Source organism: Saccopteryx bilineata, chromosome 5, assembly GCF_036850765.1.
Source record: "Saccopteryx bilineata isolate mSacBil1 chromosome 5, mSacBil1_pri_phased_curated, whole genome shotgun sequence".
NCBI lineage: Eukaryota > Metazoa > Chordata > Mammalia > Chiroptera > Emballonuridae > Saccopteryx > Saccopteryx bilineata.
This window is the reverse complement of record NC_089494.1, coordinates 235,887,507-235,903,104: the sequence shown is the minus strand read 5'-3', so window position 1 is coordinate 235,903,104 and position 15,598 is coordinate 235,887,507. Positions and strand designations below refer to the sequence as shown.

The following is a 15,598-nucleotide window of genomic DNA, read 5'->3' as shown; positions in this document are numbered from 1 at the left end:
TATTTTTTCTATTTTTTTGTGTGTATGTATGACAGAGACAGAGAGAGACAGAGAGAGGGACAGATAGGGGTAGACAGACAGAAACGGAGAGAGACGAGAAGCATCAACTCTTCGTTGCAGCACCTTAGTTGTTCATTGATTGTTTTCTCATCTATGCCTTGACCACAGAGACAGAGAGAGAAAGAGAGAGTCAGAGAGAGGGATAGATAGGAACAGACAGACAGGGAGAGAGATGAGAAGCATCAATTTTTCATTGCAGCACCTTAGTTGTTCATGGATTGCTTTCTCATATGTGCCTTGACCAGGGGGCTACAGCAGACTGAGTGACCCTTTGCTCAAGCTAGCGACTTTGGGCTCAAGCTGGTGAGCCTTGCTCAAACCAGATGAGCCCGCGTTCAAGCCGGCGACCTCGGGGTTTCGATCCTGGGTCCTCCACGTCCCGGTTCGATGCTCTATCCACTGCGCCACTGCCTGGTCAAGTATTTTTTAAAATTTATTGATTTTAGAAAGGGAGAGGGAGAGAGAGACAGACAGACAGAAACATTGATCTATTCCTGTATGTGCCCTTACTGGAGATCGATCCTGCAACCTCGATGTATTGGGAAGATGTTCTAACCAACTGACATATTCAGCCAGGGTACCACTCATATTATTGATAAAATCTTCATGAGGGACGTTTCCATGTTTATTTACTGTGTTCACCTTTGTATCCCTCATTCCCATGCTTAGTGCCCATCATGCAGTAGGTGCTCAGTCAGTATTTGTTAAATAAATGAAATAAATTGGGATGTAATGTCTCTGTTTGAAGGCAAGAACTCATTCAACATATCCAGGTGTTATATATATTATATATATAATATTAAATATTAAATATTATATATATATAATATATATAACCTTAAATTTTTTTCTCATTATTTTTTAAGATTTCACTTATTGATTTTACAGAGAGTAGAGGGTACAGGGAGCAATGATCAACTCATAGTTGCTTCACTTTCATTGTTCATTGCTTGCTGGCCTTAAGTGCCTTTACTGGGCAAGCCCATAGTGTTGAACTGGCAACTTCAGCATTCCAGGTGGATATTCTATCCACTGTGCCAACACTGGGCAGGATAGCCAGGTGTTCTTGTACTATTTATTCACTCATCTTGACTTCCAAGTCATTTAAAAAAAAATAAAAACAACTTGCCTGACCAGGCAGTGGTGCAGTGGACAGAGCATTGGCCTGGGATGCAGAGGACCCAGGTTTGAAACACCTGGGTTTCAAACGAGATCACTGGCTTGAGCGTGGGCTCATCCCTCTTGAATGCGGGCTTACCAGCTTGAGTACGGGGTCATGATCTTGAGCATGGGATCATAGACATGATCCCATGGTCACTGGCTTGAGCAAGGGGTCACTTGCTCTGCTGGAGCCCCCTGGTCAAGGTACATATCAGAAAGCAATCAATGAATAACTAAGGTAACACAATGAAGAATTAATGCTCTCATCTCTCTCCCTTCCTGCTTGTCTGTCCCTCTCTCTCTCTGTGTGTCTCTCTAAAATAAATAGATAATAAATAAATAAATAACCAAGTTTATTTAGGCATAATTACATATAAAATTAATTCATTAAATTCTCTGCATTATTATCCTTTCATCTCAATTTCTGTGTGAAGGTCATTTTTCTGATGGATAACATGGGAAGAAAATAGAAGTGGAATGTTGTGAAATCTTGGATGGAGAATGTGCTCCTAGAACCCAGTTTACTAGGGTTTATGTCTGTTTCACTTTTCTACTGTGATCATAAGCAAATAACCTCTTTAAACTTTGGATTCTGATCTGTAAAACTACACTAAGAGTTTCTTTATTGGCTACTCTAAGGATTAAATGGGATGACATGCAAAAGATCTGATCCACTGAAGAGATAACAACAACGTGGATTCCGTCCCTTCTCTCTGTTATCCATTAATTAACCTTGAACCCTCCTAAGTAGGTCTGCTCTTTTACTATTATCATTATTTTGTTCTAAGCCCATTTAAAAAAATACCTAACCTTCTTGCTTCCTTAGTATTTCTGCAAACCCCACTTGATTCTGAGGCTTAGCTTTCCAGGCACAATTCTTACAGAGTTTTGTCCCTCTTTTGATTCATTTTTCGGCCTATGCTTTTTTCTCTCCATCTTTTTAATATGCTGGTAGGAAAAACAAACTCCCCTTGAGATCATTAGAGCACAGTGGTGTCTTTAGTTGCCATTCCCTTTCTTCTTCACTGTAATTTATTTGGAACTCAGAGTTTTATTTTTCAAAGCCTCCATTCTTTTACAAATGGTTTTATTATTATTATTATTTTTACATCCTGCTAGAAACCATGCCTGTCTTTCCCCTGGATCTGTTTCCTGAAGTCTCCTGCCTCCTGCCTCTGTGTGCTGTATGACGCGGACATCCCCCAGGTTTCTACAGCTTCCACAGGACCAGCCTATTCTTCCAGGGCCTCACATTACATCAGCATTACTAATGCAATGTCTGTTATATTGCAGACTATGTTCTAGTCTAGTCAGTCAATTAAAAAACGAACCTCGGTACTGGTCTGGTTTAATACGGAGGATGAATTGTCTAAGGTCAAATGCAAATGTTGCGAGATCTGGGAGACATATATTTGTATTCACATTAAATATATACCTGTTGAATTTAGGCTTTTTCTCAACGCTTCAGAAACCCTGAGATTTCGAGTAATTGGGATGGTAGAAAGGAAGAGTTTCCAGAAACTTCGCAAAAAAACCCCAAAAAAACTCGACTCCATCAAAAGGACTGCTCCACACACTCAAGGAACACCCACCAACAAACCCATCCCCACAACCATAGGATTATCTCACCCGCAAGTGAGACTGCAAGGTTTGGGGGCCCGGCCGTACCACTCCGCGCCGCGCAGAGGGGAGTTCGTGCCCATTTTGCCGTTTCCCCCCGGTTGGTTTTGCACCGATCCCCCCGCGCAGGCACCCACAGTGCGTCAGGCCGGCGCTTTATAGCGGCAGCCTGGGCGGCTCCGCTCGCTGTTTTTCTTCTTCCTTCGGTGGTTGTCTTACCTGTTTCGCGAAGATGCAGCTGAAACCCATGGAGATTAACCCCGAGGTGAGTATCAGGTGCACCAGGGCCTCGGGAGCGCTTGACTAGGGGTCAGCCTACCCCGGGTAGCCAGCCGTATCTCTGACTGGTTTTGTTTTTGTGTTTTTCTTGCATTTGTCTTTCAGATGCTGAACAAAGTGAGTGGCGTCGCGCGCTCCCTGTGCCCTCCCCCCGGGAGCGCCGAGGCGGAGACGCCCACCTGCCCCGGCGGTTTCCAGGGACTTAGCGGCGCCATGCGTGCTCCAGGGGAGCGGGCTGCGGCGCGGTCGGGGCGCTCTCCCTCTGCCCCCGCATCGGGGGCGGGGGTGCGATGCAGGTGGAAGGCGAGGCTGCGCCCAGATGCGAGCGCCGGGCCGAGCTCCCGAGGGCGTGGCGCCGGCCGCGCGACTCCAGTGCCCCGGCTTCGCCCGAGCCACGTGTGGGCCGCGCTTTGTGCTGTGTCATCGCGCCAGCGGGGTGGGGGGCCGGGCGGAGGCTCCTCCCAGGCTCCAGCGGGGGCGCGGAGGGTCCCGAGCCGGCCCCGCCCTCCGGCGCGTGCTCGCCGCTTGCTTGTCCCCGCGAGCCTGGCCGCCGTGTCTCCTCTCTGCAGGTGCTGGCCCGGCTGGGGGTGGTCGGCCAGTGGCGCTTCGTGGACGTGCTGGGGCTGGAGGAGGAGGCCCTGAGCTCGGTGCCTGCGCCGGCCTGCGCGCTGCTGCTGCTGTTTCCACTCACCGCCCAGGTAGGGCGTGGGGCCCGGGGTGCGCGCCGCGCCCAGACCCAAACGAGGCATAGAAGCCAGTGTAGACTCCTGGCTCCTCTTTTTCCCACCCAGCCTAGGCGCCCAGACCTGGCAAAACTGCCCCCTGTGGGGAATGCAGGGAGAAGCCACACTCTTGGCACCTACTCATTGGGGCTTCTGTTGTAATAGAGTTTATTGCCTCCTTGCTCATCCAGCTTGCGTTGCCTAAAATTTGGAAAGGAAGCCCGAACTCAGTTCCACCACCCCAGTTATTCAAGAAATAAGTCACCCCACTCATGAATCCTTTAAATCTAGGCTTTCCTGAGTCTTCCATGCCAAGGCGTGGCTGGATGTTTCCTTTTAAGGGCTATCACCTGCCAGTGTGGTGTTTTATTCTCAGACTCCTACTTTGCTATTAAGTGGAGGGGGTAGGGTGGAAAGATGGGCTTGCCTAAAACCACAAGAAAACAATAGATTCTCTCCAGCTCCACTGCCTGGGTCACTGATGGACTTGCGAATTCTTCCCATCCCTCCCCGTGCACGCTTCTTTGTGTATGGTTCCTGTGTGGGAACCTCCTTCTACCTCTTACCCTCTTAAAACTCTGACCTTGTAGGAAAAGAAATAGGTGGGCATTAGAGAGTTTTGGAAACTCCTTTTCATTTCCCTTTAGGTGGTCTTCCTCTACAAGTGTGAATGGATAGATGTACCTCAAAGACTGAGCATCAGTTATAAAAAAGGTAGCTGGATAGTTGTCTTGCACTGTGTGGAGTTCCACTAATCTCTGATTGCTGTCACTTGACTCCTGATTTGGGAGTGGTTGAAAATTTCCTTAATAAAACTTGAGGCATTAGCATTTGGGGCATCATTCTGGACAGAGTGAGCTTAACTGCTGAAGCACCATCTCAAGGCTGGGTGTTCTAGAATCATCCTCAGCATATATTAAGCCTTATAGGGAGTTACAGGCATTCCCCCTCTAACTGGGTTAAAAACCCTGATTAAAACTATTAGGATAATCTCAGTGACATGTTTTATTGACAAAGCTTTACTTAAGTAAAAACGGAGCTGCCAAAAATTGCAAGTCAAATCAACTTCCCTGTTGACCAAATGAAGCACAATCGCTTCTGGCTTATTTGAGCCCCCCACAGAGCTTTCTTATTAGAGGAACCATGATGACTCGGAGGTTTTGAGCAGCTCTCCAATGCAAGGCCTCTGGGAGGCAGTGGTGCAGTGTGTTTGTCTTTCAAAAGCCCACTGGTCTCCTTTTGCTGGATCAAGTGGTTCTTGTTAGAGAATGTTCTGTGTTTGCAAAGAGCTCAGTACTTAATGCTTTTGCCCTGGCTCAGTCTATCAGATTTATTGAGCACCTGTTCTGTGACATAAAACACCTATTGGGCTAAACGTGGAAGCAGATTCAAAGAAAAGTTGAAGTTGGTAGGTTGCCTTATAAACAAACTAATGCTAATTTAGAAAGCATTTAATTGTGTCTAAGATTATGAACTCCTAAATGGACTACTTCTAAAACGTTAATTTTAAGTAATATTTACATAAGTGTCTTCATGCAAGAACTCAGACAACCCTAAAGGATGGTGCTATCCCATTTCACAACTTTTAATTAGAAAAGTGAAAAGCCTTAATAGTCAATGAGTAACTCAGTATAAGAATCTGGTAGCATGATGCTAGAAGTACCTGCTCGTTGGAGTAGAAGTTGATCTTGTGGGACAAGAGGTTGTAGTCCTCTGATGGTGCCACAGGCAAGGCCTAAACTTCAGTTCCATGTACAGTAATGGAGACTACTAGAATTAGAAATGTGCTCTGGGGTTTTGTCTCAGTTATACTGGATATGGAAATAGTGTTTCTGTGGCACTAACCACCCTGCTTTTTTTTTTTTTTTTTTTTGTATTTTTCTGAAGCTGGAAACGGGGAGAGACAGACTCCCGCATGCGCCCGACCCGGGATCCACCTGGCACGCCCACCAGGGGGCGATGCTCTGCCCCTCTGGGGCATCGCTCTGTTGTGACCAGAGCCACTCTAGCACCTGGGGCAGAGGCCAAGGAGCCATCCCCAGCGCCCGGGCCATCTTCGCTCCAATGGAGCCTCACTGCTGGAGGGGAAGAGAGAGACAGAGAGGAAGGAGTGGGGGAGGGGTGGAGAAGCAGATGGGCGCTTCTCCTGTGTGCCCTGGCGGGGAGTTGAGCCCCGGGACCCCTGCACGCCAGGCCGACGCTCTACCACTGAGCCAACCGGCCAGGGCCTAACCACCCTGCTTTTAACAGAAGTCATACCTGCAAGGTCTTTAAAACTTGTTCGTGAGGGGCTCAGAAAAACTCTCAATGACTGTACAAAGAGCTAATGGGTGCTTTGAGGAAATCTAGTCTCATTCATTTTTGGTCACTACCCTCTTCCCCACTTCCCATTGCTAATTTGTCCTCAAATGGCAAGGACAAGTGTCACATCTTGTAGGATAAGACGGAGTTTTTGTGAAATCCCAGCCAGCCCGCTAGACCAGTTGTCTTCCCTTAAAAAACAAAAGGGAGAGCCTGACCAGGAAGAGGCGCAGTGGATAGAGTGTCGGACTGGGATGCAGAGGACCCAGGTTCAAAACTCCGAGGTCCTCGGCTTGAGTGCGGGCTCATCTGGTTTGAGCATAGCTCACCAGCTTGAACCCATGGTCGCTGGCTTGAGCAAGGGGTCACTCGGTCTGCTATAGTCCCATATCCCCCCTCCCCCCATCAAGGCACATATGAGAAAGCAATCAATGGAACAACTAAAGATGCTACAACAAAGAATTGATGCTTCTCATATCTCTCCCTTCCTGTCTGTCTGTCCCTGTCTCTCAAAAAGGGGAGAGAGGGAATCGTGAATTTCTTTAAATTGTGCCTTTCTACAGTTAAGACTTGTTTTGTTTTTGAAGAGCAGTATACTTGGATAGACTAGAAGCAGAACACTAAAGAATAGCGGGCTGTGAACTGGCTGGTGTTTGTGTTGACTGTTTAATTAACCAAACCTTGATTGGGATGCCCATGTGAAATACAGGCATTGTTGGTGTTAAAGGAAGAAAATGCTTTGGCTGTCTTTGCTTCTGTGTAAGATCCTTATGGTATATAATGAACTTGTCTGTGTTTTCGACTTCGTGACACCGTCCATTTCCAGCTAAGAGGCTGCAGTGGTGTCTAGACAAAGCCTTGGGCAGTCTCCAAGCGTTACTGCACTGCAGCACGGGGTGGAGTCTCAGCCTCTCAGAACCCGTGGACTGGCGTGGGTGTGGGAGGCAGACGGGCCATTCCCTGGGCGTTGGCTGACAGCTAGAACCAAGGTGCCTGGTCACACATCCTACTTGTGTTTCCATTTAGGTGGTAGAACTTCCTGTGCTGCCAACTGCTCTTTGCATTTTCATTTTGAGATGCTAACATTTCTTTGTGCATTAACAGCATGAGAACTTCAGGAAAAAACAGATTGAGGAACTGAAGGGACAAGAAGTCAGTCCTAAAGTGTACTTCATGAAGCAGACCATTGGCAACTCGTGTGGTACCATCGGACTTATACACGCAGTGGCCAATAATCAAGACAAACTGGAATTTGGTAAGTGTGAGTTTTGAGGCCAGTCATCCTCCTGTTGACGTCTGATTAACCATGACTCTTCATTCCCAAACCCGCAGTGATCGATTCAGCAGACATTGCCTTTGAAATGTTTGCAACCTATTTATCCAGCTATAATCAGTGGGTGAATTCTTATTTCTGTCTTTTGAGGGAAGGAAATCTCATTGTCTGAGAATCCCGTTTTGGCTCCTCCCACCTGGAGAGGAAGAGGGAGCGATGCAGTCTTGTACTGCTGCTCTGCGTATTTGTGGACTGCTAGGAGGGGTCTCAAGTGAAGGACATAGAACATTTGAGGTCCAGTTACTGTTGTGATTCTCCTGTGTTTATCGCAGTGACTCTGAAGAATTAGAGCTGAGAAGCCCTAAAATGTCAACGTTCGGACTATATTTAATGGGTCTGTATCTCATAAGCAGCCGGTTCTGTATCAGAGCAGCTTAGAGCAGGTGGACACGGATAGTGTGCGAGTTCCCGCTGGGAGGCAAAGCAGCAGGTCGCAAACCTGGCAAGGATTCAGTGGTGAACAGTCAGTCAGGGAGCTCCAAGCCCATCTTCAGTGGGAGAAGAACTGAGTGAGTTTCAGCCCTAAAGCTTGTCAGAGACACAATTAATAGCATTAAACTGTGTTATAATACACGGCTATTATGTCTAATTTAGGCCGAGGTTCAAGGTTCCTAAAAGGCCAGAGAGTAAATCTTTCAGGCTTGAAGGCCGTGTGGTCTCTGCCCGTAGCGTGCAAAAGCAGCCGTAGACACGATGTAAACCAGTGGACGTAGACACGATGTAAACCAGTGGACATGGTTGTGTTCCATTGTAACTGTTTACAGAAACAGGCAGCAGTAATCTGGTTTAGACAGTAGATGGGGAGGCTAAGAACTGAGTAATTTCAACTAAGAGTCCACACTGTTGCTTTCTTTTACAAAGGAAGTGTGGCCAAGACTGTACTACTGGTATACTTTTGAAAAAAAAAAAAAAATCACCTGCCTGGCCATAAACAGCCAGATCTTCTAAAAGTTGCTTTTTAAGATAGTAACTCGACTGAGTCATATTAGAAAGTTGTAGCTTGAGCCTTTCTATTCTGTAGTCAATCTTACTTTATTTAGACTACTGCATTCTTTATTTGTGTGTGTGAGACAGAGAGAGGGACAGATAGGGACAGACAGCAGACAGGAAGGGAGAGAGATGAGAAGCATCAGTTCTTCGTTGTGGCTCCTTAGTTGTTCATTGATTACTTTCTCAGATGTGCCTTGACCCGGGGGCTACAGCCCACCAAGTGACCCCTTGCTCAAGCCAGCGACCTTGGGCTCAAGCTGGTGAGCCTTGGTCAAACCAGATGAGCCTGCGCTCAAGCCGGCAACCTCAGGGTTTTGAACCTGGGTCCTCCACATCCCAGTCCAACGCTCTGTCCACTGCGTCACCGCCTGGTCAGGCAACTACTGTGTTCTTGAGGTCAGCAGAGATACTGTAATTATTTTGTAACTGTGATTATGATGGTGCCAAAGACTTAATCTGAATCACAGCTCTCATAAAGAGGATTCCTATCACTTTGAAATTTTGAATAGTCCCCAATTAAACAAATTTACTTTTATTTAACTTTAGAGATGAAAGTTCAAGTTGAGGTCTTTTGAAATATAAGTTGTTCTTGCTCTAGCTGGGTAGTCAGTTTCTTCTAGACTTAACCACAGTGAGCAATGACTGAACATTTATTCCAGTTGGTCAGCTATCTCTAGGCCAGACTATTTGACTCTTTACGTCTCTATTCAAGATCCTTAGGTTGACGGCTCTCTGGATAACTGTATTACGAAGCTTGCATTTTCTACCCTGAAATAAAAGTCTGGGTTGAGAACTAAAAACAATTGAAATCAGAAGTAGTTGCCTCATGTATGTTGTTGACATTAATTGTGTGTTGCCAGGTGCTGTAGATACAGCGATAGGCAAGACAGTGTCCTTATGGCAGTTAGACGCTCAGAAGTACGTGTTACAGATGAGTAAGAGAGTGATAAGAGATTTGAGAGATGAAGGTGAGACGGGAGGCGAAGGGAGCTGAGGAGTGCCCGGGAGCAGAGGCAGGAAAGCTTGGCAATGGGAGGAATGGAGAGTTCTTCGGCTTGAAATGGTGACGAGGGAGTGATGGGAAAAAAGAGGCTGGGGCGGATGGTGCTGCTCGTCCATGTTCTTGGGCGGATGGTGCTGCTGGTCCATGTTCTTGGGCGGATGGTGCTGCTCGTCCATGTTCTTGGAGGCCACGGTAAAACTTCAGGTCGCTAAGCATGACCTGCTGTGCCACAGCTTAAATCAGCAGCACATGAGCATCATTTGCATTATTATGTCCATACATCTGCTTTTTCTTTCTTTTTTTTTTTTTAAGAGAATGGATCAGTCCTGAAACAATTTCTTTCTGAGACGGAGAAGTTGTCCCCTGAAGACAGAGCAAAATGCTTTGAAAAGAACGAGGTAGGAAGAGAACTTCCAGGGCATCACTTTTTCAGTAACTGGAGTTCCTTGTGCTGACGATTCTTTCTCCGCAGGCCATCCAGGCGGCCCACGACGCCGTGGCGCAGGAGGGCCAGTGTCGGGTAAGTGCGGGCGCGGGTCGGCCAGGCGCCCCGGGCCGCCTGCGTCTCCCCTGCCCTGTGCAGTGGTCCTGCTGGAACACAGCAAGTGTTGCCTGCCACCCAAGGCCAGTAACACCAAAAAGTTCTACTGGGATAGTGTTTTGACCAGACCTGTTTATAAAAATGGCGCCCAGAAATCCAATTAGCAGTGACATAGTATTGAGTCAATACTGATCGTCTTTTCTCTAGATCCAGATGAGTCTAACAGAGTAACACCCCACCTAACTGAGCATTGCAGATGTCCCCCTCACGGACCGGGGTGTATTCAGATACACAAACAAGGACTGGTCATTTCTGGGAGGCTTATATGTACCGCTAATCTGAACAGAGCCTCCTGGTCAACCGTTCAAGTCAGTCACACTGCCTCTGTAACGATAGTTTGCTCTGCCATTTTCTAGTCTTGAGCTTGGATGAGAAACTGATCCTCCCTAAACTTGAATTTCCTCCTCAGTAGAAAGCAAGTGATAAGCATCCAGTTTACCTGAATGGCTGCAATTCGAGCTGAGGATACTGGAAATACATAAATATTCTCTATGATAATTTAAGAAGTATACAAGAAGTTGGTTCAAGTGTATTATACTTATTACATATTACATTTTATTATTTTTTTAAATTAAGTTTTCTATAAAATACTCATTTGGAAAAAATTTCTTGGCTCTCTTCAGGTAGACGACAAAGTGAACTTCCATTTTATTCTGTTCAACAACGTGGATGGCCATCTCTACGAACTGGGTATGTTTCCCTCCATTTTTGGTCCCTGCTGCAGTTTCGGTCTTTCATATGTCATTCCTTTTATAGCAGTGACATGTGACTATAGCACTTTGGTGTATCATTGTTTCTGAAGTCAGGACAAAGTATTCTCGGGGGAGCTGAACCCTGTATGCTGCCCAGAGCGTCCCCCCTCGGGCAGCTGACCTGCCAGGTGAAAGGCTTTAGTCACAGACCCACAAAGAGACCAGACCAGCGCCAGTGGGGCTGGGAGCCTTCCGCTCTTTTTTTTGCTTTCCATGACAGCCCTGTCGTCGTAGGATCTCTCATGTCAGCCTTTTCAGACAGGGAATACTTGGGGGGAAAAATAAATGCCTAAATATGACCTTGTTTGTGTAAAAAGGATTTGCACACGTAATTTCTGTTCACTGGTACATGGCAACGAGAAAGATTATCTGTCTTGTAAGAGTCATCCTCTTTGTTTTAATGGAGAAAGGTGTGTTGTCTCAAGTCAAAGGCACTACTACCTATGGGCAGGTGAACTAATCGGTCATCATTGAGGGGCCAAAGCAGTCTCAGAGGGCCCCGTCGCCTCCACCTTCCTGCACCTCGGAGACGGCCTCTGCCTGTGGCTCCGTGGTCCTTCCCAGGAGATGGGGCCCACATCCTTCCGTTAGGGTGGCTGGGTGGGGCTGTGCGGTCTTGTTCCTTGTCGCTGAGAATTGCCTGGGATGGAGAGCTAGGGGCACTGAACTCCTTTCCAGCCTGCACTTTATAACTAGGCTTCCTGTGGGAGTGGCAGTGGTATTGGGAAGAATCTGAAACTGCCCTCTAGGCTGGGTAGGCACAGTGGCCAGAAACTGCAGAGAAACCTGACACGCCTGGCTTCTCTGTTGCAGACGGACGGATGCCTTTTCCAGTGAACCACGGCACCAGCGCCCAGGATGCCCTGCTGCAGGTGAGCTCGGGCATCCACCTCAGGAGGGCCCACGGCTTCGCCGGGCTGTCTGTCATCAAGTGCTCATGCTTTGTCAGAACAGCCAGCACCAACCGTCTGGGTTAATAGCATTCTTTGGGGCTTAAAGATCATCTTAGTAATTCTAGCTGCTTTATTTTATAGCAAGTAGTTTTAAATAGGATCCTTCAGAGCAACCCTGACTGATCTGTATCGTGTGCTGTCTTTAGCCCACAGTTAGAATTAGCCTGAAAGCCATTGCCTTGCTTCCTTGTGGGATTAAGGTGACCATTGTCCCCTTGTCAGATTACATCATAGCTGATGACTCGTGGAGCGGCAACCCAAGCCTCTCCTTGTCCCTCCCAGACTGCTGGGTTTGGGGCAGTTTTGTAGGTAGTGTATCAGCGGCTCTGGTTAGGCTTAAGGAGCACTTTCTTCCCACATGATCCACTGTTATGAGGACGAGAGAAGCAGATTCAAAACATGCCTGACAAGACCTAGAGGATCCAGGGTCACAGTGTAACCATATCCATCCCTGTACAAGTGATGACAGACACCTCTTAGTTCTGGACCAGAGTGGTAGACTGTTCCAGGCCTCTTCACCCTGAACACGAGTCTCGACAGTTGAATCAGTTTGCTTGAAGTTGCTTAATTGCGAGGAAATAAAAATAAAAAATGCCGTTAAGGTATAACAACTGCATCGGCAGTACTACCAGCTGAAACCCTTTTTCAGCACTTGCTGACTGGGGTTGACAAACTTTTTCAGACAGAAGGTGTGTAAGCGTTGGGTGGCGTGTGGGCCCACAGCGAGTCTTCAGTTCTGCTGTTCCAGCTCCACAGCAGCCTAGGCCATAGATAGACGAGTGTGTTTGGTTGTTCCACCGAAACTCGAGTCACCAAACAGGCAGCAGATTGCTGACCCCTCTGCTAGGTACTCTTCTAAGTGACTTGGAGCTTTTATAGAATCCTTCTAAGGATAGTGCAAGGCAGATATCATTGTTCACGTTTTATAGATGAGGAAACAAGCAGAGGTTCAGTGGTGCCCAAGGTCAGTGACTTAAATGGCAGAGCCATGGCTCAAGTCTAGACAGTCTGTCTCTAGAGTCTGTACCCTTAGGCTCTGTACGAGACTGCCTTTCTGTATAGACCTGACGACTTTGAGGTGCTAATGGGCCAAATGATGCCACTCCAGGAGGGTCACTTGTCCAGTTTGCTGATACACACACCTGAGATCAGTTGGATCTGATTCTTGAATATATAGGGGTATGTGCAAATAGTAGTAGAGTGAGAACTAGACGTAGAGGAGCAGGATGGGGGAGAGTTGCATGAGAGAGTTTACTTATGGGATAGAGCAGGGGTCGGGAACCTTTTTGGCTGAGAGAGCCATGAACACCACATATTTTAAAATGTAATTCCGTGAGAGCCATACAACGACCCGTGTACATTACGCATTATACCAATAAAAATTTGGTGGTGTCCTGCAGGACAGCTGTGATTGGCTCCAGCCACCCGCAACCATGAACATGAGTGGTAGGAAATGAATGGATTGTAATACATGAGAATGTTTTATATTTTTAACGTTATTTTTCTTTTTTTTTTAAAGATTTGTCTGTGAGCCAGATGCAGCCATCAAAAGAGCCACATCTGGCTCGTAAGCCATAGGTTCCCAACCCCTAGGATAGAGTAGGAAGAAGGGCAGAATTTCTGATCATGACCCATTTGGGGGAAAAACTCCAAATAAAGCTCTAAGGTTCATTCTCACGCATATCTAACACTATACTAAGATCATAAAATGTCCCCCTCCCCCAATTTACCTACAGCTGCTCTGAGTAGAATTTATGGGGGGTGAGGGAGATAAAACTTTTTTGTTCAAAAATAAAACCTGACTTCAATTAGAATTTCATTTAAAATTAAATGAGTACAAACAAGCATCTTAATGAAAATTCTTGAGACTGGTTCTATATGGTTAAAGATGTTACAGGTTTTCCAAACTGTACAGAGAATTTACGCCTGTGAGAAACTATTTAACCCAAGTATCCTAAACTTGAATGACTTAGGTCGTAGCTCATTGTCTAGACAAGGGGGCGACCATTCTTCCTTTACAGGCCCACGCTTAATCCTACAGGTCTGGAATTTCAGTATGTTAAAAATTCTGACAGAATAAAATATAGATGTTAATCTAAACTTGCTTTAGTTTTTGTAAGTGGTTTCAAACCAGGAACGAAACTCCGCCCTGGTAGGTCTTTCTCGGGGCCACACTCATCAAGCTGGTTGCTTTCTAGACTTTGGGAGATGGCCTTCTGTGTCAGAGCATCACCTGTCCTCCAAAGGTCTTACAGTTAATGTGGTTTGTGGCACTTGCAGCTGGACTCTTCACAGCTTGAGCAGAGCGATTGACCTTTATGATCGATCCCAAGGCTTTTAAGTGCTAGAATTTGGTAGATAACTAATACAGACATACTGCTTAGAGACTGATGGGTTTGGTTTCAGACCTCTGCGATCAAGCAAGTATCACAATAAAGCAGGTTGTAATTTGTTTTTTTTTTGCTGGTAGAGGATCTTGTCAATTTGTTTTAAAAAAAACCAAACTGGAGCCCAGTAACATCTGGAGCTCAGTAAAGCAAAATGTGATAAAATGAGGTTTGCCTGTGTTGGGACCCGTTTTCTGTTACCTGTCTTTGTAATCTAGGCCTTGGGTTATACTTGTCTATGCCTGGGATACCAGGTATTAAAACTTGGAAGGCTTTTTTGTAAACTGTTTACTTGGAAGAAATTTGTCTTTAGGGATTTCTGAATCGGGAATTTTTCCCTTGTGGGAGATTAATTTTCTGCCTTGTTTTGACTTGAGGAAAGAGCACAAATAGTGTAGTTGTGTTGTCAAAACCAGACACGAGGGGAAGGAAACGGGCTGTTTGGTGGGAATAATAAAGGACTCAGAGCTTCTGAAGTCACATCTCTGATGTGAGTCCATCTCTCCCATGACATGATTATTTTTTTCTGTTGCCTTAATCCCTGGTTTTCAAGTGTAACGGGAAGTTGAAAGTTGACCAGGGTGAACTTGGAGCATTTGTAGGCCTTCCCAGTACTTTCCCTCTGAAACTTGCATTTTGAGCTGGTGCTGTTTGGATGTTAATGACATTCCTCCTTTTCAGGACGCTGCCAAGGTCTGCAGAGAATTCACTGAGCGTGGGCAAGGGGACGTCCGCTTTTCTGCCGTGGCCCTCTGCAAGGCCGCCTGATGCCCTGTGGAAGGGACTAAGCTCCTTCCCCCTCTCCCCGTCCCTGTCAAAATATATCCCTGCCAGTGCAGTCTTTAAAGGCTTCTGTCCTTGTAGAAAACAGCTGTTGTCCTTGGTTCTGTAGCTGTACCGTCCCTCGACCACTCCCGGGCGCTAGCAGAGCTCGGCTGTCCATTGAGCAGCTCGGCGTGACTCAGACGGCGAAGCGTCGCCCCCGCTGTGTGTCTCGTACCTCAATAGCTAATGCTTTCAATGGCTACTTTGGTTTGTATCTGTAACCTAAGGCCTTGGATGCGGTTTAAAGTGTTTGTCCTTATGAGAAATAAAACTTTTCTGCTGATAACAGAGAAGCCTGAACTCGTTTTTATTTTCTCTTTTACCTTTTCCTCAATATATTCCAAATTATTTCGATAGTAATAGAGGTGTATGTCTTCCATATAAATAACTCATACAACATGGGTAATAAAATTATAAAAATATTACTGGTTTAGTGTTGCGTTTTAATACATTTGTATTACTATGTGTACTTGTAGACTTTTTTTTTTTTTTTTGCATTTTTCTGAAGCTGGAAACAGGGAGAGACAGTCAGACTCCTGCATGCGCCCGACCGGGATCCACCCGGCACGCCCACCATGGGGCGATGCTCTGCCCACCAGGGGGGGATGCTC

General features: G+C 46.4%; 1 protein-coding gene across 1 annotated transcript; it reads left to right on the top strand.

Annotated features, from left to right (window-relative positions):
• The first annotated feature begins 3,004 nt into the window (after positions 1-3,004).
• UCHL1 (ubiquitin C-terminal hydrolase L1) lies at positions 3,005-15,273 on the top strand. Its single transcript, XM_066279704.1, has 9 exons — positions 3,005-3,106; positions 3,226-3,237; positions 3,690-3,818; positions 7,248-7,398; positions 9,782-9,867; positions 9,942-9,989; positions 10,694-10,760; positions 11,636-11,694; positions 14,844-15,273. The coding sequence occupies exons 1-9, from the start codon at positions 3,074-3,076 to the stop codon at positions 14,928-14,930; spliced, it is 672 nt and encodes a 223-aa protein (XP_066135801.1). The 5' UTR covers positions 3,005-3,073; the 3' UTR covers positions 14,931-15,273.
• The last annotated feature ends 325 nt before the right edge of the window (positions 15,274-15,598 follow it).